The following is a 25,332-nucleotide window of genomic DNA, read 5'->3' as shown; positions in this document are numbered from 1 at the left end:
AAAAAAAAAAAAGCCAAATGCAGCCGAGAAAGCGATAACTCACAGCCCCCCCCTGCCAATAAACTTAGGAGCCTAATAAGCCGCGCACTGATCCAGTTGGTGGACTTCTATACGTAGATAACATGGGGGGGGGCGGGGTACTGTGAGAGGATGTGGGATCTCAGCTCCATGCAAAATAATATTCCTGTTATTTTCAGTGCTATCATTCATTCTCTCTAGATTCTTCATATGGTCTGGTAACAATACGGACTCAGCAGGACAGGGGTGAGGGTCACACGGCAGAGAGTTTTGCAAAGCAGGGGGGACTTCCTGCCCAAGTGGCCTCTCCCTGTCACAGAGGGACAGGGAGACATGGGGAGTCAGACGAGACAGCAGGATGTACCCACAGGTGGAGATGACAACATGGGCCTAGCGATAAAATATTTCTCATAAGAAAACCCTAAATTGATGACTTTATTAAAGCGGTTGGCAACTTTCTGGCTACTGTTGGCCAATGTGTATGTATTATGACTATATGGCATTTACTAATCCTTTGTTGATATTCTGTGTCATTTGCTATATTTCATTAGCCACGTCCCCTTGTTTGGCTAATCTTCTGCAGCTTTCCGCTGAGGTCCTGTCCATAGAAAGGTCGCTGATGGAGGGTCCTGTGACCACATCACTCAGCCTCCTCCATACAATCACACTGTACCCGCACTAAACTCCCACCAGTGCAAGTGCAGGGTATCTGAACGGAGGAAACTGGGTGACTTGCCTGGTCACATGACCCTCCATCAGCAGCTACTTTAGGGACTGGAACTCTGTGTAGATAGCCCAATAGACTTGGCCAACAAAGAGGCATAACTTATGAAAAAAAGAAAAAAAAAAAAAATGGCACAGAATTTTAACAAAGACTATATTACGATACAATACACTTTATTGATCCCGAGGGAAAGTGCCATGTAGTGATCTTACAAATACCACTTAGCAGTGTTCCCAGTGACGTCACCTGTTTACAGGCAATAAAGCCTGCCCATTAGTGACGGTGACTCCACCAGGAACACCGCTAGATGGAAGCCTCCGCGAGAAACGGGATGTCGCCGAATCTAATGAAAAAGTTCTTGCCCTGAACCATGAAATGCTCCGATGCTAATGTCAGAGGGGCTGCCTGGGTGAAGAAGGGGATATGTTCAAGTTCAGCTCTGAACCCGGACCACCCCTTTTAAGTGTACATGTTTGTGTGTCACAACTGAAATTTTGGCCAGTAAGGGAGCTGGTGTGGATTTCAGGTATAATGTACACCAGTTCCTGGCATCAATTGTGACAAAAGTGCCAGGCCGGCTATGCCTGGCCCCACACTGACCACGCCCAGGCCCTGCTCTGACCACTTTTACAAAAAGTGGTAAGCAGGGCACAAAAACTCCAAAAACTTTGTGCAAGTGGAGTGTGTGCCAAAGGTTGTGACTTTTTGATGATAGTTTTCTGGTGTGCAGGGGTTGCTAGCTGTCTGCACAGCGTTTATTTGTAGTCCGTCACCATGGAGACACATAGGTCTGCATAGGAGCTGTACACAGATTCATACAGATTTTTAATCAATGGACACATTGAAACAATAAAAAAGGAAGTTAGAGTGCATCCTTCAATGGCTCAGTAACAGTAGCACACTCCCGACCACAGCACTGATAAAGATTTGGCAGTCCGTGTCCCTGTGTGGCTTGTTCCTTCCCACCGCTGAGCTGTGATCGCTCCTGCATTCTTTCCTAACTCTGGTATGAGCCCTAAATAGTCCGAAAACACCAAGAATCACATGCTGAAAGCTACACAGCGGCGGGGCTCCACAGTTTGGACAGTCTGTAAATATTTCATTCTCAACCAACCAGAACAATCTGCTAAAAGTCCTTTTATGTAGCCTGCTGCCATAAACGTGAAGTGGTTTCCTCTAATTCAGTCCATTAGATTGCACTGGAAGGTAAATAATATATTACATTCTGACTTGCAAATTATACTGCCCCTGATTAAGATCAACTGCACACAGACATAGCAGAGCTGAATCGCTAATTTTAACTCTTTGGGGCTGATTTTTTTTTTTTTTTTTTTTTTTTAACTGCACTGTGATAACCATCTATGAGTTTGGTAGACCTCCGAGCTGTCTATGGGGCCTAAAGAGGGTTCCCAAGCATGGCGAAAGCATCATGGAGTTCTCTTCACGTCTGCCCAGTTACCACTCTGCTTTCTCCTGTGATGCAAATGAACACACTTAGATCAATCGGCCCCCTGTGAAATTGACCCTAGTTAAAAAATGACCCATGTGAACAGGGCGTTTTTGTCTCAATTAATCCAGCCACCTACAGAGGAGACTAAGGCTGGGTTCACACTTGAGCGTTGCGCAAACGCGCGTTTTAGTCGCGCATTTTTATGCGCGTTTTTGTAATAGTAAACGCGCGTTTGACGCGCGTTTGTGTGATTCACTACAGTGTCCTATGGCCACAAACGCCCCAAAAGTCGCTCATGTACTTTTTTGAGCGTCGGGCGTTTTACAGCGCGATCGTACGCGCTGTAAAACGCCCAAGAGTGAACCATTCCCATAGGGAATCATTGGTTTCTCCTTGTTGAGCGTTTTACAGCGCGTAGGAACGCGCTGTAAAACGCTCAGGTGTGAACCCAGCCTAAAGAAATAACCAGTCACTCAGGTTTATGCAGCAATGATGATGGGTCAAGAACCAGTATCAACCTGAGGGCTGGCCACAATGGAGTGCAGTGCGGGGCTGTTCACCGTGCTGCCCACCAAGTGACTAAAGGTGGCCATACACATTAGACGGACGTCGGCTCAACCAGCAGACCAAAATGTGTACAAGGCAGATAAGCCACCAACAGTGTACAAGGCAGCCATGGGCGTAACTATAGCCATAGCTCTTGCCATGGGACAGAGAGGTGGGGAGGCCAGTCCGGTGCAAGAACATTGTGCCTTTTTGTGGGGAATGACAGTATGGCTTTTTGCTAGAATGTAAGTTTTCTGATATACTTTGTTACTATGCATATCTTTAGTTATTGCTACTTATGCTATTTTCATTTTATTACACAAGGTGCAGGGGGCCCTATAATTACAGTCACGGCCATGTTTGGCAGCGGCTTATGCTCTGCTCCAAGGGGTGGACTGGAAACCTAAAGTGGCCCTGGAAAAAAAATAATAATAATTTGCTAAAAGTTGCCCCTATGCTTTAGGCTGGGTTCACACCTGAGCATTTTACAGCGCGTTCCTACGCGCTGTAAAACGCTCAACAAGGAGAAACCAATGATTCCCTATGGGAATGGTTCACACTTGGGCGTTTTACAGCGCGTACGATCGCGCTGTAAAACGCCCGACGCTCCAAAAAGTACATGAGCGACTTTTGGGGCGTTTGTGGCCATAGGACACTGTAGTGAATCACACAAACGCGCGTCAAACGCGCGTTTACTATTACAAAAACGCGCATAAAAATGCGCGTCAAAAACGCGCGTAAAACGCGCGTTTGCGCAACGCTCAAGTGTGAACCCAGCCTCAGGCAGGTCCAAATTGACAGAAGGCAAGTACACTGCCTGTCCCAAAAAAAAAAAAAAATAAGTCACCACCTGGATTTAACTAAGCAAATAATTATGAGCCTCCTACTGGATAATTACTGCATGGGCGATTATCTTTCAGCTGGCAATAAGTTATTTAACCCCAAATGGTGCAATGAGTTGCTTCTCATTTCTTAAAGAGGACCTTTCACCGATTATTACACTGTGAACTAAGTATACAGACATGGAGAGCGGCGCCCGGGAATCTCACTGCACTTTCTATTATCCCTGGGCGCCGCTCCGTTCTCCTGCTATGCCCTCCGGTATCTCCGCTCACTAAGTTATAGTAGGCGGAGTCTGCCCATGTTCTTCTGTAGCGCTGGCCAATCGCATTGCAGAGCTCACAGCCTGGGAGAAAATAACCTCCCAGGCTGTGAGGTCTGCGCTGCGATTGGCCAGCGCTAGAGCAGAACAAGGGCAGACTCCGCCTACCATAACTTAGTGACTGAAATCTCCACCTACTATAACTTAGTGAGCGGAGATACCGGAGGGCATAGCGGGAGAACGGAGCGGCGCCCGGGGATAATAGTAAGTGCAGTGAGATCCTCGGGCGCCGCTCTACATGTCTGTATACTTAGTTCACATTGTAATAATCGGTGAAAGGTCCTCTTTAAACAACCATGTCGAAAGACACATCTCGTGGCCGTGGAAAAGATGTTAGTCTGTTTGAAAAGGGTCAAATCATTGGCATGCATCAGGCAGAGAAAACATCTACCGTAAATATATTGCAGAAACTACTAAAATTGGGTTAAGAACTGTCCAACGCATTATTAAAAACTGGAAGGATAGTGGAGACCCATCGTATTCAAGGAAGAAATGTGGCGGGGAGAAAAATCCTGAATGATCGTGATCGGCGATCACGTAAACATTTGGTGAAATCAAATCGAAGAAAAACAACAGTAGAACTCAGGGCTATGTTTAATAGTGAAAGTAAGAGCATTTCCACACACACAATGCGATGGGAACTCAAGGGATTGGGACTGAACAGCTGTGTCCGTAAGAGAACCACTAATCAGTGAGGCAAAGCAGGAAAAAAAAGAAGAGAGGCAGATGAAGTGATGCACCCATCATGCCTGGTGCCTACTGTACAAGCCTGTGGGGGCAGTGCTATGATCTGGGGTTGCTGCAGTTGGTCAGGTCTAGGTTCAGCAACAGTATGTGCTCCAAGAATGAGGTCAGCTGACTACCTGAACATACTGAAGGACCAGGTTATTCCATCAATGGATTTGTTCTTCCCTGATGGCACGTGCATATACCAAGATGACAATGCCAGGATTCATCGGGCTCAAACTGTGATAGTGGTTCAGGAGGATGAGACATCATTTTCACACATGGATTGGCCACCACAGAGTCCAGACCTTAACCCCAATGAGAATCTTTGGTATGTGCTGGAGAAGGCTTTGTGCAGCAGTCAGACTCTACCATCATCAATGCAAGATTAATGCCACACTGGATGGAAATAAATCTTGTGACATTGCAGAAGCTTATTGAAACAATGCCACAGCGAATGCGTACCGTAATCAAAGCTAAAGGCTTTTTTTTGGTGGCGACTTTTTTTTTTTGGGACAGGCAGTGTAGATGGCGCCAATACAACTAAGTGTGCTGCAACCTTTCAGCCAGTTATACAGGGTGCTGCTATACAGGGTTACACAGGGAGATGCGCTGCCGATAATTGGCATATTTCATCAAGATGAAAGATGTCTAATCAGCCAACAAACAGGCGTTTGCTCATTTTTCAGTTAATGGGTGGCACCATTATAAGAACCAATTCCTATAAAAGCATGCTTCCGATAATTGGCCCGAATATAGTTCTGTCTACTGTCAGACTCCTCCATAGGCAGAAAGGGGTATTCCTATCTCAGACCATGGGGGCATATAGCTAGGATATGCCCCCATTGTCTGATAGGTGCGGCTCTCAGAGGACTTGTAAACTGAGTCGGCAAAGTAAAGGAGGGCGCACCGCGCATGCGCAGCCGCCCTCCATTCATTTATACAAGACCACCAAAAATAGCAGAGTGCTGGCTCGGTTAGTTCTGTTGACCCCATAGAAATTAACTGGAGTGCACCGCGCTTGTGCGGCCACCGCTTCCACCTATGGGACCCGCACCTATCAGACAATGGGTGCATACCCTAGTTACATGCCCCTGTTGTCTAAGATAGGGATACACCTTTAAGTCCTGCTAGAACAAAAAATCAGGCATGTTGAAATCATACATGTCTTATCCTTCTTTTAACAGACATTTGGAAAGTTGGGACACCCCTCATAGAAATAGGACGGCTGGCAAGTCCCACTGAAATTCAGCAAACGCTCATCTAATGAGTATGGTAAGAATAAATGCAAGCACTAAAGAAACTTCCAGGAGATCCCAGCAGGTATGTCAGAACTGGAGCACAGGAAGCCACAGCGCTACTTCCCAGGGTGCAGTGACGCATGAAGCTTCCTCCGTCAGTCCAGGCCAGTAACACTTACAGCTTTACCGAGATTGATGCAGAAGAAACAGGTCTTAACAACAGAATGCTCTGCATACTTAAAGGGGTCATCTGCATTTTACTACTGATGGCCTATCCTCACGATAGGCTGGGATCCGACTCACGGCACCCCCGCAGATCAGCTGTTTGAAGAGATGGTAGCACTTGTACGAGCTCTGCCTTCTCTCCTGTGTTTGCTTGCTCGCCGCAGCAACTCCAGTAGCGAGCAGGTGTAATTATAAGTATGGCGTCTCTATTCACTTTTATGGGCATAGCTCTGTAGTATTCACTTGAACAGACACATCCTTCCCTTAGAAGTGAATGGGGACGCTATGCTCACCACTGCAATTGCTGCAGCAAACAGAGCAGAGAACGGGCTCATACAAGAGCTGCCTTCTCGTCAAAAAACTGATCAGCGAGTGTGCCGGGTGTTGGCCCCCGCCGATCTGAGGATATGTCATCAACAGTAGAAAAGCGGACAACCTCTTTAAAGAAGAGCCACTTTGGCTCGTTTACCCAGAGATTCCCTTTATCTGAGAAGACATTTAAAAGGGAACCTGTCAAATTGAAAATGGTGTCTGAGCTGCAGGCAGCAGGTTATAGAGCAGGAGGAGCTGAGCAGATTAATGTATTTCATTCATTTATATCCCTACTTGTTGTATGCTTAGGAGTCCAGTGGGCAGTACAACCCAGTGACATATACAGGGACGACTATCAAACACCGAGTAGGACCGCCCACTGGACTCCTAAACATATAAAGAGAAGGGATTTATATAAATAAAAACAAACATTTTACTGAATCTTTTTCTACAAAATTATACATGAAACGGCTCAGCTCCTCGTGCTCTATAACATGTTGCCTGCAGATAGGAGTGCACGTACAACCTGATATGTTCCCTTTAAAACCGTATTCTAATGCGCAGACCCTACAGAACAGCACTGCTGATTCTTGGATCCAGAGTGTGGCATTGGGAAAACGTGCGGTAAGTGGATGTCCACTTTTGCATCCATGTTTTATTTGCTTGAGTGCATAGGGATTTAAAAAATTGAGGCACCTATGCAAAACCTCCAATTGTTTGGTCTACACAGCTGCTATGCGTCTCCATGGCGACAGACTACAAACAAACCTTGTATAGCCTTATCCTGCAGTCAAGTGTTACACCACTCCCTCTACCCCCAATTTTGATAACCTACAGTAGAAGAGGGGAGCGATGGAAGAGTTACACAGGACTGCGGGATCTGACTACACAGGGCTTCTTTGTGATTTATAACCACAGAGATACATAGTTGGGCACAGCTAGACAAAATGTACGGGTCTTTGAATAATTTGGTTATACCACAAGACATATTTGACAGTGGTGATTGAATGAATGCCAAGCTCGGTCAAAGTAACCCGTTCACATCAGATCACATTGGATTACACCAAGCTGAAATTCTCTGTGCTGCTGTTCAGAAAACTGGTCTTACGGTTAGCAAGAATATAAAATTACTAAAAGGAAAGTACTCTTTATCAGAAAGGCAGCCAATGCGTTAAAGAACAAAGCTCAAGCCAAGCTGAAAGCTCGTGACTCAAGCTCATACTTGCACATCCAGAAAAAGGAAGAAATGATCGAGTTGTCCCAGACTGTCAAAGATTTCCCATGTTTTTTGTTTTTTGTTTTTATCATCTTGAGTGTAGCAGCTCTCATCCGCTACCAGACCAGAAGTGTGACATGCTGTCTACATGTACATCACCGCTGCATACCAATCGACTGCTTGCGCAGGAGTGGCATGTGACCAACTCTCCTGCACACATCACTGCTGGGGCAACTTACTGGCTGGCAGTGGTGATGTGCATGTAGGTGGCATGTCACACTTCCAGTCCGACAGATATGGTAGCCATGGCAGTGGAATTGGGATGCTCCAACCTTTTTATTTTTTTATTTTATTTTAACTGCATGTCCAGCCCCCTGACAATGCTGCCAGCCTCAGACATCAATTAAAGAGGGGAAATAGAAACACAAGAAAACATGGATGATGTAGTATCACTCATTTTAACAGCATCGTGCATACTCACAACACTGCAACACAGCTGTATAGTTTCTGCGGACCTCTGCGCGAAGCCCTCTCTGTTCAAGTTACTTATTGTTCAGTTTTTTCTTTCCAAATACATTTTGATTTTGTAACATTATCAATCCCAATACAATTCAGGTAACATTACAGTAAAAAAGAAAAACGCCAGCACCGAATCCATTATATGACAGAGAGGAACACTAATGGGTCCATCAGGTTTCCATCAGACAGCCTGGCATTTTACTGAGCAAAATAACTCAGCATGCTCTGCTATTACGTAAGGCTTCTGTATCTAACAGAGCCCCCGACACAGGTGTGAACCTAGTCCAGGCTGTGATGCTCTTGGGCTGTGTGGTTTGTACCCTGTAACTCGCCTGTGACCCATCTAATGACAATCGCCCAGGTCTGGGAGGAGACGAGTACATTCAGCGAGGGGCCTGAGAACTGCGGGGAGCATGCAGGCTGTAAACCGGAGAGGCAGACCGTCACACCCCAACCAGGGTGGTACATAAGGTCAAGCTTTGTTTCTGCAGCCATTGAATACATCCTGAGAAACTAGGAGAAGATCTGATGAATCAGTCAAGTCACTTTATAAATACGTTACATATCTTATCTTTTACTGATTGTAAGTTAAAAGGCTATTCCGGATAGAGGAAGCTATCCCCGCTCCACAGTATAGAGGAAACTATCAGTGGGTGTCCTTCAGCTGGGATCATGAGAACAGGGGTCCCATTCCCCACAGAGCCCCCCCTGAAATGGACAGAGTGGCTGGTCAAAAACAAACGCCGCTGCGCCATTCATTTATATGGGAGTTCCGGAGATAGCCAAGTATAGGTTGCTCCTATAGACATGAATGGAGCAGCGGCGAACATTTCCGACCAGCCGCTCTGTCCATTTCGGAAGGGGGGGGGGGGCATGGTGAATGAGACCCCTGTTCTGATGATCACAGCATTAAGACTCCCACCGATTTAATAGTTTCCCCTAGCCACACTTTCTCCTACCGGAATACCCCTTTAAAGCCTGTATTATATTCAAGAGCACAAGAGCAGTGCTCAACATTCTGCCACTGTGTACATATAGGACATTACTGATCCACACATTCAATAGATGTTGCCCGGCTCCCCCATACACATACAGGTTCAGTTTGGCCGAGTGTCTATGTGAACTCAATGGAGAGAAATGCGCTGCCAGTCACTTCTGGCGGCAGATATTCTCCTGGGAACGCAAACAGATCCGGTGAATGTTCACTTCTCTCCCGCAACATCACTGATGTAGAAGAGTCGGGAGCTCCCCACACATAGACTGTCGACCAAACCCACCAAGAATGGCCTTTTTGGCGGACAATACATTAATGTGTATGGGGGGGCCGTAACTCCAGGGCTGCACTGAAAAAAACGGAAAACATCAGAATTGAGATCTGCTTGTTCAGCGTCTTTACAGCATTAGGTCAGCAAGTAATTCAATATATTTACAAAGATATTCAACCTTTTACAAAGATCATATCCATATATTATCATATCCATATAGAACTTTAAAATGAACACATCTTTGTTGCCCATGGATTCTGAAGATTATGTCACTTTTGCAGCCATCTAAAAAAAAAAAAAAAAAAAAAAGGGGGTGGGTAATGTCTGCACTTACTGGTTGAATTTCCTTGCATCTGGATGATGCATTTTGAATCCTTGCCGAGTTCCCTGGAATTGAAAGGGCGAACCCGAACGGCCACTTTCACAGACGCACCCGACATGGTGGCAAGTGGGAGGGACGTGCTACTTGTATAAATAAAAGAATAGAACGTCTGGTGGGGGTGATAAATCTCAGGTCTTCATTCTGCAAAACCAAAATGAAACAACATGATGTTAATAATAGCAAAATGAACACAATGACAACATTGTAACAAGGTAGTAACAACACTCAACAGCCGGTACGGAGGGGAAAGTCTGATTCTGTCTGCTCTGTGACCATTGTGCTATGGGAAAATGTCAACAGTAGGTTAAAAAAAATTGTGTGCACAATACAGACATCTCCTAAAGTCTTATCACCACAATGGTGCTGACCTGACCTCAGCATTTACCACGTCCAGCCAGAAAGGCAGGCACAGTAAAGATTTTACAGATTATTATTAATGGTCACTAGCAGGGTCAGGGCAGGGCCGTAGAGCCTACAGGGAAATTTCCTGTTGGGCCACTGATCTGGTGGGGCGACCAGCTAAGGTACTTAAGCACCTGGCAGTATTTTGTGCTTTCTGTGGTATTTGGTTCTGCTGGGGCAGTATTTTGTGCTGCATTGTGGAATTGGGTTCTGCTGGGGTGGTATTCTGTCAATTTAGACCCGCCTACAACATAGAGTTTAAATTGCTCAGTTTATGGAGAAGCTAAGAACAACCAATATGGCCACCATTACAATTCCCAAAGGTGTAATCACCTAGCTTTCCCAGGAAAATATTGTTGTTCACATATTGAAAGTGTATACAGTACAGACCAAAAGTTTGGACACAACTTCTCATTCAAAGAGTTTTCTTTATTTTCATGACTATGAAAATTGTAGATTCACACTGAAGGCATCAAAACTATGAATTAACACATGTGGAATTGTATACATAACAAAAAAAGTGTGAAACAACTGAAAATATGTCATATTCTAGGTTCTTCAAAGTAGCCACCTTTTGCTTTGATTACTGCTTTGCACACTCTTGGCATTCTCTTGTTGAGCTTCAAGAGGTAGTGATCTGAAATGGTTTTCACTTCACAGGTGTGCCCTGTCAGGTTTAATAAGTGGGATTTATTGCCTTATAAATGGGGTTGGGACCATCAGTTGTGTTGTGGAGAAGTCAGGTGGATACACAGCTGATAGTCCTACTGAATAGACAGTTAGAATTTGCATTATGGCAAGAAAAAAGCAGCTAAGTAAAGAAAAACAAGTGGCCATCATTACTTTAAGAAATGAAGGTCAGTCAGTCCGAAAAATTGGGAAAACTTTAAAAGTGTCCCCAAGTGCAGTCACAAAAACCATCAAGCGCTACAAAGAAACTGGCTCACATGCAGAACGCCCCAGGAAAGGAAGACCAAGAGTCACCTCTGCTGCGGAGGATAAGTTCATCCGAGTCTCCAGCCTCAGAAATCACAGGTTAACAGCAGCTCAGATTAGAGACCAGGTCAATGCCACACAGAGTTCTAGCAGCAGACACATCTCTAGAACAACTGTTAAGAGGAGACTGTGTGAATCAGGCCTTCATGGTAGAATATCTGCTAGGAAACCACTGCTAAGGACAGGCAACAAGCAGCAGAGACTTGTTTGGGCCAAAGAACACAAGGAATGAACATTAGACCAGTGGAAATCTGTGCTTTTGGTCTGATAAGTCCAAATTTGAGATCTTTGGTTCCAACCACCGTGTCTTTGTGCGACACAGAAAAGGTGAACGGATGGACTCTACATGCCTGGTTCCCACCGTGAAGCATGGAGGAGGAGGTGTGATGGTGTGGGGGTGCTTTGCTGGTGACACTGTTGGGGATTTATTCAAAATTGAAGGCATACTGAACCAGCATGGCTACCACAGCATCTTGGTAAGGGCAATTTGACCATGAAGGAGAGTGATGAGGTGCTGCACCAGATGACCTGGCCTCCACAGTCACCGGACCTGAACCCAATCGAGATGGTTTGGGGTGAGCTGGACCGCAGAGTGAAGGCAAAAGGGCCAACAAGTGCTAAGCATCTCTGGGAACTCCTTCAAGACTGTTGGAAGACCATTTCAGGTGACTACCTCTTGAAGCTCATCAAGAGAATGCCAAGAGTGTGCAAAGCAGTAATCAAAGCAAAAGGTGGCTACTTTGAAGAACCTAGAATATGACATATTTTCCATTGTTTCACAATTTTTTGTTATGTATATAATTCCACATGTGTTAATTCATAGTTTTGATGTCATGAAAATAAAGAAAACTCTTTGAATGAGACTGTGTGTCCAAACTTTTGGTCTGTACTGTACATTTTCAGATTTCCAATTATTAGTCAAGCTTATGCCATTTCTATCCATCCTGAGGCAAAAATAGAAAAGCTCATTATCAGTCAGTGAGATGGGAAATCTTAACCAAATATGTTCAGGGACAAACCCCTTTGAGGTAAGGAGAGGCTTTCAGGCTGGACATAATGGTATTTACACAATGGCAAGTAGTCATCTAATTTAGGCCTCATGCACACGGCCATATTTTTCATTTGTGTACTATCTGCATTTTTTACAGATAGCACACTTGAGCCATGAGTGGAGATGGACCCTCTCAAAACAGGCATGCCCTTATTATAATAAATATATATATAATAATAATAATAATAATGGCGTCATGTATTTGACCCTGTTCACATATTCACCTGTATACTCAGTCTTAGTGCATTTAGTGGTGTGCTGCTACTTTATTTGTTTGCTGTATTATTGCCGGGTAGCTTGCACCTGCGATTAGTCTCAGGAGGTGCTGTTCCGTTTTTTGCTTATATGTATATTATAGAGGACTAGGCATCCTCTTTGGAACTTAGCACTCCTCGCCCATCCCCCAGCCCTTGGTGTTTTTAAATCAGAGTGAAAATGGAGCTGGACCCTTCATGTTAGAGTAGGTCCCACCTGATAAGAAGCAACCTTGTCGCCAGGTAGGTGGGCCCGACATATTTTTGATCAATAATATGCGCTAATAGCTTCTTTACGGCATTTGCAGTAAATAATAATAATAATAATAATAATAATAATGGCGTCATGTATTTGACCCTGTTCACATATTCACCTGTATACTCAGTCTTAGTGCATTTAGTGGTGTGCTGCTACTTTATTTGTTTGCTATATATATATATATATATATATATCTCAGAACAGAAGCAGTGAGAAACCAGTTAGGTGAGGTTGTTCTTTTTTTTGTAGTATGTTTTTCAATAGGCATTTTACTTTCAACAAACTTTGCATGAACATTACAGGTGACTATAAGAAACTTTGTAATATATCGTATAAGAGAAAAATAAATGCCTCTTTCTCCACTTGAGAGAGAAACTTCTCACACTCCTACTTATTTTATCATTCATCCTCAATTCACTGCTATAATTCAACTTGAGAAAGGAGACAGACTTATCGACTGAGTAATCAAGTTTTTACATGCTGCCGTAGTTTTGGCCTGCATCCAATTCGCATTTCCCTCAGATCGGATGCGGACCCATTCATCACAATGGGGCTGCAAAAGATTTGGACAGCACACAGCTGTGCTGTCCACATTTGTAAGTTCGTTTCACGGGCCCACAAAAAAAAAAAATAGAACATGTCCTATTTTTGTCAGTTTTGCGGACAAGTATAGGACATTTCTGCAGGAGTAAAAAAAAGTATAACTAAATGGTGGCATGCACTCACCCAGGATCTGTGGTATTGCAGATTCGCGATTTGTGGACCGCAAAACAACTACAGCCGTGTGTATGAACCCTTAATGAGTAATCTGCCATGTGATCCAAGTCTCCCTTTTGCATTTTTCTTAAAAATGTTTTTCAAATTGTATCAACCTTTTTAGTGAAGTAACGTCCTCTACTGCTACTAATCCTGGGGCCGGTCTGACCAGCCGACGTCACAGGCAGGTGTCATGAACAAATCACTGAACCCGACTGCAGCTGTCACTATTCCCCTCGCTCTGTGCAGAGTCATGCAGAACGGCAAAGCGTCAAGACATCAATACTTCTCAGTGACACAGTCACCTGAACCTTCCTGAAGAGGTCTGATTAAAGCTTCCTAGAAGAAAACTGAGCGTAAGGCCTCATGCACACGACCGTTGTTTTGGTCCGCATCCGAGCCGCAGTATTTGCGGCTTTGATGCGGACCTATTCACTTCAATGGGGCCGCAAAAGATGCGGACAGCACTCCATGTGCTGTCCGCATCCGTTGCCCTGTTCAGTGGTCCGCAAAAAAAATAAAAAAATATATAATTATATATATATATATATATATATATACAGACGTGGACAAAATTGTTGGTACCCTTTGGTCAATGAAAGAAAAAGTCACAATGGTCACAGAAATAACTTTAATCTGACAAAAGTAATAATAAATTAAAATTCTATAAATGTTAACCAATGAAAGTCAGACATTGTTTTTCAACCATGCTTCAACAGAATTATGTAAAAAAATAAACTCATGAAACAGGCATGGACAAAAATGATGGTACCCCTAGAAAACACAGAACATAATGTGACCAAAGGGACATGTTAATTCAAGGTGTGTCCACTAATTAGCATCACAGGTGTCTACAACCTTGTAATCAGCCATTGGGCCTATATATATGGCTCCAGGTAATCACTGTGTTGTTTGGTGATATGGTGTGTACCACACTCGACATGGACCAGAGGAAGCAAAGGAAAGAGCTGTCTCAAGAGATCAGAAAGAAAATTATAGACAAGCATGTTAAAGGTAAAGGCTATAAGACCATCTCCAAGCAACTAGATGTTCCTGTGAGTACAGTTGCACATATTATTCATAAGTTTAAGATCCATGGGACTGTAGCCAACCTCCCTGGACGTGGCCGCAGGAGGAAAATTGATGACAAATCTAAGAGACGGATAATCCGAATGGTAACAAAAGAGCCTAGAAAGACTTCTAAAGAGATTCAAGGTGAACTTCATGCTCAAGGAACATCAGTGTCAGATCGCACCATCCGTCGTTGTTTGAGCCAAAGTGGACTACATGGGAGACGACCAAGGAGGACACCATTGTTGAAAACGAATCATAAAAAAGCAAGACTGGAATATGCCAAACTACATGTTGACAAGCCACAAAGCTTCTGGGAGAATGTCCTGTGGACAGATGAGACAAAAATCGAAGTTTTTGCCAAGGCACATCAGCTGTATGTTCACAGATGAAAAAATGAAGCATATCAAGAAAAGAACACTGTCCCTACTGTGAAACATGGAGGAGGCTCTGTTATGTTCTGGGGCTGCTTTGCTGCGTCTGGCACAGGGTGTCTTGAATCTGTGCAGGGTACAATGAAATCTCAAGACTATCAAGGAATTCTAGAGAGAAATGTACTAGCCAGTGTCAGAAAGCTTGGTCTCAGTCGCAGGTCATGGGTCTTGCAACAGGACAATGACCCAAAACACACCGCTAAAAACACCCAAGAATGGCTAAGAGGAAAAAATTGGACTATTCTAAAGTGGCCTTCTATGAGCCCTGACCTCAATCCTATTGAGCATCTTTGGAAGGAGCTGAAACATGCAGTCTGGAAAAGGCACCCTTCAAACCGGACACAACTGGAGCAGTTTGCTCATGAGGAGTGGGCCAAAATACCTGCTGAGAGGTGCAGATGTCTCATTGACAGTTACAGGAAGCGTTTGATTGCAGTGATTGCCTCAAAAGGTTGCGCAACAAAATATTAAGTTAGGGGTACCATCATTTTTGTCCATGCCTGTTTCATGAGTTTATTTTTTTACATAATTCTGTTGAAGCATGGTTGAAAAACAATGTCTGACTTTCATTGGTTAACATTTATAGAATTTTAATTTATTATTACTTTTGTCAGATTAAAGTTATTTCTGTGACCATTGTGACTTTTTCTTTCATTGACCAAAGGGTACCAACAATTTTGTCCACGTCTGTATATATATATATATTTTTTTTTATTTTTTTTATTCATATATTCTTGTCCTTTTTGCAGACAAGAAAAGGCAATTATATTAATGGCTGTCCGCGCCATCCGCCATTTGCGGACCGCAAAACACACAACAGTCGTGTGCATGTAGCCTAAGGCTACTTTCACACTAGCGTTTTGGCTTTCCGTTTGTGAGATCCGTTCAGGGCTCTCACAAGCGGTACAAAACGGATCAGTTTTGCCCTAATGCATTCTGAATGGAAAAGGATCCGCTCAGAATGCCTCAGTTTCCCTCCGTTCAGTCTTCATTCCGCTCTGGAGGCGGACACCAAAATTTGCTGTCCGTCTGACGAAGCGGAGCCAAACGGATCCGTCCTGACACACAATATAAGTCAACGGGGTCGGATCCATTTTCTCTGACACAATCTGGAACAATAGAAAACGGATCCGTCCCCCTTGACTTTCAATAGTGTTCAAGACGGATCCATCATGACTATAGAAGACATAATACAACCGGATCAGTTTATGACGGATGCATGCAGTTGTATTATTGTAAGCGTTTCTGCAGATCCATGACAGATCCACAAAAAACGCTAGTGTGAAAGTAGCCTAAGCCAAAAGGAGTCACAGACCTCACATATAAAGTCTGACTAACAGGCCCCCCATAGCAACCAATCATAGACCAGCTTTCATTCTTCTACAGCAATTTAGAAAATGAAAGTGGAGTTCTGAATGGTTGCCACGGGCAACAAGGAAAGTTTGTCGAAACATGAGGTCTTCCCATAAAGAAGTATTACTGCAATACTGACAAAAAGAATGGAGCCTGAGGAAGGAGGCGGTCCGCTCCCATTTATTTTTTTCCCCCTCTTCATTACTGCAATTCTGAGAAATTGAGAGGTATTTATCATTCCCCTACACCAGTTTTCGTTCGGAAAAAAAAAGTTGCAAACATTGCGTTTGTGACTTTTTAAAACATTGCAAATAAATTTAGTTGCCAAATTTCCGAAAATGGGGTGTGGTGAGGATGGAGGCAGGCCCAGCACATTTATCTTCTTATATGGGAGTTTTCTGGTGTAAATGAAGTCTGAAATCTACGGAAGCTACGAGCTGCCACAGATTTCAGCCGCACGGACCGCCGGAGAATGTGCCTAATTTATAATGAGGCCTGCACCTCACGGAAATTAGGAGCATCCTCCAGCAGCACAGGGGATATCAAGATCGGTGTACCACATGGCAGTCTTGATAAATGTACAAATCTCCCCTGTATTTTCAAATATATAAATTTATATAGATACATCTAAAAAGGAAGTATATATGTGTGTATGTTCCGCGAAACATAAATATAAGTAAATACGCCTGAGCTTATGGTGTGGCCCCCGCTCAGCCCCTGCCACGCACCCACCTCTCCCAAGTGGCAAGAACAGCGTAAAAAGTATTAAATGCGTTTAAAGAGTTGCAAAAAAAAGGGGTCTTGCAACTGTTTTTACACCAAAAATAGGCGTACAAATATAAGTAAATGACCCCAAATGTCTACACATCTTGCAAGAAATAAAACCGCCTTCCACTTTGTCTCCCAGACTTCAAAGGCCTCTCAGATGCTTCTTGGAGATCAGAGCGACAAGCGCTCAGCTCCTCAGAGTATGGAGCACAATAGGATTATGTTCTCTTATTCTCTGAAATATATTTGGGTCACCAGAAATCTCAGCGCTGCTTAACACTGCAGCCATTAGCTGGGCCTTTATTCCTGCACATCCCCCCACCCCCGTCACAATAGGAAAGTAGTCAGACGGCCGTATGCGGTCAGCAAAAATGCGGATCCGTTTTTTGGATTAGATGCTGTCCCATTCACTTCTATGGGGCCTTTTCTTGCATTGCACAGTTCATCAAAACAAATGAAACGTGTCCTATACTTGTCAGTGAAAATCAGGACATGGCCCCATTGAAGTCTATGGGTCAGCAAAAAAACTGAATGCAATCCGTTTTTTTTTGTGGATATTCTGAACTGTCCGCAAAAAAAAAACGGAACCGCATTTTTGCGGACAGCATACGGCCGTCTGAATGAGCCCTTATAATTTGCATTCTCAAACTCCCCCAAGTAAAAAATAAATAAAAAATCTACCTCTATTATTTTTATAGGAATAATTTTATTAGACAGCAGACATTTCTGATGCGTAAAGAAACATGAGAGAGCAGGAAAGCTGGCTGACATCCAGTATCCACATTATTAGGGTATATGCACATGCCAGTGTACTTTTGAAGTACTTTATGCAGTTTTTGCTACGTTTCTGCACCAAAATCTGCATCTGTTACTTGTGGATCTCACGCTTTGCATTGCAAATGGCGAAATGTGCACTGCAAATCTACACAAGCAAATGACATGCTGCACAGCAGATCAATTTCCAGACAGAAAATTTCTGCACCATGCACATGAGATTTTAATATGAGTTAATATAAAAATACCATCTCCTCAGCTGGTACAGTGTTACACTGCCGATTTTCTGAACAAAAAGCAGCGCATAATACACACCATATACGTATACCCTATTAGGTCTCATACAGATAGTTCCCCCATCCCACCCCTTACAAAATTTAGAAGGCTCTGGGTGTGGCGCTTTATTTTCCCCATAAGCATCTCTACAGGACTTAGAAAGCACATAGTAAAAAAGTGCAGCAGGAATACATGAAAAAAATAAAAACACCACCAAAATGCCAGTAAAAACAAAACAAAATAAAACTCGTTCAACATTAAATGTGTTCAGCAAATGCTTAAAAACGTTGACAAGATAGAGGGCAGATTTAGGGTACCTGTACATGTTGCGGATCGCACATTTTTCCCCACACGGATTCTCTTGCGGAAACAATGCAGAGTAAAAGCCTCATTCACAGGTCAGTGTTTTGGTCAGCGATTTCCATCATGTTAGCCAAAACCAGGATTGGAGCCTCCACAGACATAAGATAAGGCTCATGCCCACGGCCGTGTGCCGGCTGGGCCAGTGCTGCGGTCCTCAATGCACAGGCACGACCGTGGGGCAGCCGCATGCAGATCGTGGACCCATTCACTTGAATGGGGTCCACGATCTGCATCCAACAGTCCGCACCGCAAAAAAGTAGTACTTTTTTGCGGTGCGGAGGCACGGCCAGAAACACTATCCGTGGGGTTCCAAACCGTGCCTCCATTCCGCATCTCAGTGATTGCGGACCCATTGAAGAGAATGAGTCCGCGATCCATGGTGCAGGGTGCACACAGCCAATGCCTCTGTATTGCGGACCCCCTGTATGCGGGCCGCAATACGGCAACAGCTGTGTGCATGAGCCCTAAAAGGAAAGATCTGCACCTGTTCTGTGTTTAGAGCCGCACCTGGTTTGGGCTGAAAATCACTGATGGAAATCACTGACCAAACACTGACTCTTTGAATGAGGCATAATACAGTACCAACAAAATAAATGAGATTGGATTTTTTTTTCCCCCCATACGGAAATTGACCTGCTGTTTTAGATTTGAAATCTGAGGCATATCAATTCTTTTTGTGGTTCTTTTGTGCGGATTTCACCCCTTTTCAATGCAAGGAGGAGACATGCGTAAAATCCGCACCAAAGGCCACAAGTAACACATGCAGTTTTTGGTGCAGGAAAGCACAGAAATCTATGTGAAAAACTGAGCAGATTTTCTGTTTTCAAAATCGCAGCTGTGTGCAGCTAGCCTTAGGCCTCTTGCACACAGGGCACCGGCCGTGTCCACTCCTCATCGCCGATGCGGACCCATTAACTTGAATGGGTCCGCAAATCCAGAGATGCGGTGTGGAACAGAACGTTAGCACTGAACGGAAGCACTCTGTTCCGTGCTTCCGTCCCGCCAAAAAATAGAACTTGCTCTATCTTTTTGCAGAACAGACGGTTGGCGGACCCACGATCCGCATGCGGCTCCTCCACGGTCGGTGCCCGTGCATTGTGGATCGCAATTTGCAGTCCGCAGCACTGGCATGGCCAGCACACGGTCGTGTGCAAGAGGCCTTAGTCTACCTGCAGAAATTCTTCATAAATGATTTCTGTGCATTTATTACTTGCAGATTTGATGAGATTTTGCCACAGATCTCACCCTTCCTTTAAAAATAGTGAAATCCACAAAAAAATAAAAAATACATTTAAATCGCACATACAATTGACATGCTGTGTTTTGCTAGACACTTTTCAAAAGTATCTAGTAAAGAAGGTAGGTAGTATAAAGACGGAAACAAACGGTTGCATGTGCCGAATCTATTAAACAGCATTCACCACAGTGATAGACTTGGTACATCTTTTGACTGCGGTCCCCAGTGAATTGGAGGCGTTAAAGAATGGGTACAGAACCTGCAGCCCGGAGAGAAAAGAGGAATGACGCAAAGCTCAGGAGCTGGAAAGGACTAATTATGCACTGTTTCTGGTTCTTTGGTTCCCCCATTTATCAGGAGAAAGAGGTCACTTGATCCTTGTTTGGCACTCCAAAAAGGAGTCGGCCATTGATGCATGTGGCCCCCTCCACTGTAATTCACAGTGGGACTGCAAAATGCCAAGCCGTTACTAAAACACCCATAATCTTCAACAGAGAGAGAGAGATATAGGCACCCATGGTCATTGGAAAAGGGCACCCACATTCCCCAAATTAGTGGGAGTCCTGAAAGTAAAATCTGCACCTATCAGACATTTATGGCATACAGTTGTCAAAATAATAGCAGTCAGACATCACTAACCTGATCAATCACTGTTTTTGGTAGAAATGATGATATTTCTACATGGCAAATAATTTACTAGCAGGTGTAGTAGAGTAATAGAAATCCAACAGACCCAACAGTCATGACATGCATGCTGCTGATTCTGTGTAATTGAATCACTTATTGAAAGGGGCATGTTCAAAATAATAGCAGTGTGGAGTTCAATGAGTGAGGTCATTCATTCTTTGAAAAACAGGTGGCAATTATTAATTCAAGTGAACAGAGCTTAGCTCCGCCTAGGCCATTGATACTAGTCGTGACGTCACTGGGCCTGCAGTAAACAGTGAGAAGGCCGCGGCGCTACTGCCAGCACCGCTTTCTTCTCAAACAGCTGATCGGCAGAAGTCCCAGGTGTCGTACCACCGCCGATCAGATGTTGATTATCTATTCAGATGATAAATCATCAGTTTAAAAACAAAAAACAAAACTGCAGAACCCCTTTAAGGAAGGAAGGCAGCAAATGTTGTACATGCTAGTTACAGTGCATTTCTCTCTGAAATTCTGAGGAAAATGGGTTGTTCCAGATATTGTTCAGAAGAACAGCGTACCTTGATTAAAAACTTGATTGGAGAGGGGAAAACATAAAGAAGTGCAGAAAACGGTAGGCTGCTCAGCTAAAATGATCGCAAATGCTTTCAAATGGCAACCAAAACCTGAAAGATGTGGAAGAAAGCGAAAAACTACCATTCGAATGGATAGAAGAATAGCCAAAATGGCAAGGACTCAGCCAACAATCAGCTCCAGGAAGATCAAAGAAGGTCTAAAGTTACCTGTGAGTACTGTTACAATTAGAAGACGCCTATGTGAAGCCAAGCTGTCTGCAAGAAGCCCCCGCAAAGTCCTACTGTTGAAAAAAAGACATTTTCTGAAGAGGTGACAATTTGCCAAAAGAGCACAATGACTGGCCTAAAGAGAAATGGCGCAACATTTTGTGGACTGATGAAAGTACGATTGTTCTTTTTGGGTCTAGTGGCCGGAGACAGTTTGTCAGACGACTCCCAAACATTTAATTCAAGCCACAGTACACTGTGAAGACAGGGACGCATGGTGGTGCAAGCATCATGATATGGGGATGTTTCTCATACTACGATGTTGGGCCTATTTATCGCATACCAGGGATCATGGATCAGTTTGAATACATCAGAATACTTGAAGAGGTCATGCTGCCTTATGCTGAAGAAGAAATACCCTTGAAATGGGTGTTCCAACAAGACATCGACCCCAAAAACAGCAGCAAACGTGCAACATCTTGGTTCCAGACCAACAAGATTGATGTTATGGAGTGGCCGGCCCAATCCCCGGATCTTAATCCAATAGAAAACTTGTGTAGTGACATAAAATAAAGCTGTTTCTGGGGCATAACCAAGAAATAGAGAAGAACTGTGGAATGTAGTCCAATCATCCTGGGCTGGAATACCTGTTCACAGGGGCCAGAAGTTGGTTGACTCCATGCAACACAGATGTACAGCAGTTCTCAGAAACAGTGGTTATACAACTAAATATTAGTAAGCGATTCAAAGGAAAGCAAAATCTTCAAACATTTTTCAGTTTATATAAAGAATGTTTGAGTTTGTAAAGAATACAAACACTGCTATTTTTTTTTGAACAGTCTAATATTCACTTTTCTTCAATTTTTTTTTAGAGGAACAACACAAATTTGATATATTTTTCTTTGGATTAGAATGTGTAGTGTTCACAATGCATTTGTGTGTATGGAAATAAAAGCTATTAGAAGGATTTTGAGCTTTATTCACCTTTTTAATTAAACACTGCTATTATTCTGAACACAACTGTATACGGTACTTCTGATATGCCATAAATGTCTTTAAAAGTAATACCCCTTTAAGTTTTATTACAGCCATTGAAATTGGGGATTGTTTGAACAGTAAGGCCTCTTTCACACGAGCGTCATATTTTTGGCCCGGATAAGAGGCGGGTGCGTTGTGGGAACATGCGGGAATTTTCCACGCAAGTGCAAAACATTGTCATGCGTTTTGCACGCGCGTGAGAAAAATCGCGCATGTTTGGTACCCAAACCCGAACTTCTTCACAGAAGTTCGGGCTTGGGATCGGTGTTCTGTAGATTGCATTATTTTCCCTTATAACATGGTTATAAGGGAAAATAATAGCATTCTGAATACAGAATGCATAGTAAAATGGCACTGGAGGGGTTAAAATTTTTTTTTTATTTAACTCACCTTAATCCACTTGCTCGCGTAGCCAGCATCTCTCCTGTCTCTTTCTTTGCTGATTGTAGTCAAAGGACCTGTGGTGACATCACTCCGGTCATCACATGGTCCGTCACATGATCTTTTACCATGATGATGGATCATGTGATGACTGGAGTGACGTCACCACAGGTCCTTTGACTACAATCAGCAAAGAAAGAGACAGGAGAGATGCCGGCTACGCGAGCAAGTGGATTAAGGTGAGTTAAAAAAAAAATATTTTTATTTTTTTAACCCCTTCAGAGCTATTTTACTATGCATTCTGTATTCAGAATGCTATTATTTTCCCTTATAACCATGTTATAAGGGAAAATAATAATGATCGGGTCTCCATTCCGATCGTCTCCTAGCAACCGTGCGTGAAAATCGCACGCAACCCCATTCACTTCTATGGGGCCTGCGTTGCGTGGATTATCGCACCGCAACGCACAATATAGAGCTTGCGTGAAAATCACTGCTCGTGTGAACAGCCCCATAGAAATGAATGGGTCCAGATTCAGTGCGGGTGCAATGCGTTCACATCACACATTGCACCCGCGCGGAATACTCGCCCGTGTGAAAGGGGCCTAAAATTGTCACTCAGACAAAAAAAAAAAAAAAAGGCTGTGCAGACCCCCTCCACTCCCTGCTTTAAAGAGCATCATGATCAACCATATTGAACAAGTCATACTGCCTGGTTGGGTTGATCATGCTGAATAAAAAATTACTTTCATTCTGTTTCTTTATTGACCCACTGTCTACAAATCACTCTTTTTATAATTATGCAAATTAGATTCAAGCACCGAGGGGCCTGCCAGAGCCCTTGGAGCACCAGTTTTGTAACATCCCTCTGTTTTGGCCATTCCCCTTCTCCTGGATTGACAGAACTAGACATCTCATCTAGCCTTGTCCTGTCACGCTTGTGCTGGGGCTCTGTGCCCCAGTGCTTACACCGGGAGCAGCAGCAGATCCACTGTGCAGGCTCTTTAAAGTAAGTGGTAAAACTAAAACAGTGTCATAAGGGAGCGAATATGCTTCTAACCAGGAATTCCTGTCTCCAGGGATCTGCATATCCAGGGACCTAGAGGGGGTTTCAAAAGCCCAAGAGGGGGTCTAAAGATGTTCTTCCTGAGCAGCCTCCATGTTATGAGGACAATAGGACTTGGCTCAGACTACAAAGGCTATCGTTTCTTCATTGTCCACTGCACACAGCAAGAACATTTCCAGCTCATATTCCCATCCCAAAAGGAATTGTGCTTTAAAGCAAAAAATAAACTCGGAACAGCCCCTTTTAATTGGAGTTACGCCCCTGCTTTATCTTTAATCTATGTTATATGCATACAGTCTAGGTCTGGTACCCATGGTGCTGCAGATGGTCTGTTCTGTAAACGAGTCTAGCAACAGACTCCTTTCATGTCTTCTGTAGTCATCAACTTAACATCTGCATTCAGCATCAGGAGTCAAGTTCTGCCCTGGGATTAAATATCCCTTATGCTGAATGGAGAACCAATGGATCTTAAAATAGAGGAGTATCAGCTCTGAGCAAAGAGGAAACCACATGCAGATGGACTTTTAGCGTACTATTCAGATAGTGGCTCCAATCCTCACAATCGTCGTTGATTCCCATTTAGCTGTGCCCCATTAGGACACAGATATGATAAATGACGCTAACATAACTTCATATCCTACTGAAGCCCGAGACCTGAGCCATTTCTCATCTCCAGGCTTTACATTGAAGATCAGTTTTTTTCAGATTGGCTTTTGTGTACAAGCACAAGCCCAGCAAGAGGACACTGCATGGAGAACCGATTGACATAGCATCAAGGAAATAATAATTATACAGTACAGACCAGTTTGGACACACCTTCTCATTCAAAGAGTTTTCTTTATTTTTATGACTATGAAAATTGTAGATTCACACTGAAGGCATCAAAATTATGAATTAACACATGTGGAATTATATACATAACAAAAAAGTGTGAAACAACTGAAAATATGTCCTATTCTAGGTTCTTCAAAGTAGCCACCTTTTGCTTTGATTACTGCTTTGCACCCTCTTGGCATTCTCTTGATGAGCTTCAAGAGGTAGTCACCTGAAATGGTTTTCACTTCACAGGTGTGCCTTGTCAGGTTTAATAAGTGGGATTTCTTGCCTTATAAATGGGGTTGGGACCATCAGTTGCCTTGTGTAGAAGTCAGGTGGATACACAGCTGATAGTCCTACTGAATAGACTGTTAGAATTTGTATTATGGCAAGAAAAAAAAGCAGCTAAATAAAGAAAAACAAGTGGCCATCTTTACTTAAAGAAATGAAGGTCAGTCAGTCCGAAAAATTGGGAAAACTTTGAAAGTGTCCCCAAGTGCAGTTACAAAAACAATCAAGCGCTACGAAGAAACTGGCTCACATGTGGACCGTCCCAGGAAAGGAAGACCAAGAGTCACCTCTGCTGCGGAGGATAAGTTCATCCGAGTCACCAGCCTCAGAAATCGCTGATTAACAGCAGCTCAGATTAGAGACCAGGTCAATGCCACACAGAGTTCTAGCAGCAGACACATCTCTAGAACAACTGTTAAGAGGAGACTGAGTGAATCAGGCCTTCATGGTAGAATATCTGCTAGGAAACCACTGCTAAGGACAGGCAACAAGCAGAAGAGACTTGTTTGGGCTAAAGAACACAAGGAATG

At 43.6% G+C, this 25,332-nt stretch overlaps 1 protein-coding gene across 15 annotated transcripts in view; it reads right to left on the bottom strand.

Annotated features, from left to right (window-relative positions):
- KIF1B (kinesin family member 1B) overlaps positions 1 to 25,332 on the bottom strand; it is a 150,191-nt gene that overhangs the window by 105,351 nt on the left and 19,508 nt on the right. For all 15 annotated transcript variants that reach the window (XM_044282048.1, XM_044282059.1, XM_044282052.1 and 12 more), the window contains exon 2: positions 9,739 to 9,927. In XM_044282048.1, coding sequence (XP_044137983.1) covers positions 9,739 to 9,844 — 106 coding nt within the window. In that variant the 5' untranslated portion in view covers positions 9,845 to 9,927. The remainder of the gene's footprint in view (positions 1 to 9,738; positions 9,928 to 25,332) is intronic.

The sequence above is a fragment of the Bufo gargarizans genome, chromosome 2 (assembly GCF_014858855.1).
Source record: "Bufo gargarizans isolate SCDJY-AF-19 chromosome 2, ASM1485885v1, whole genome shotgun sequence".
Classification (NCBI taxonomy): domain Eukaryota; kingdom Metazoa; phylum Chordata; class Amphibia; order Anura; family Bufonidae; genus Bufo; species Bufo gargarizans.
Note: the sequence above shows the minus strand (reverse complement) of the source record. Positions and strands in the feature narration are given on the sequence as shown.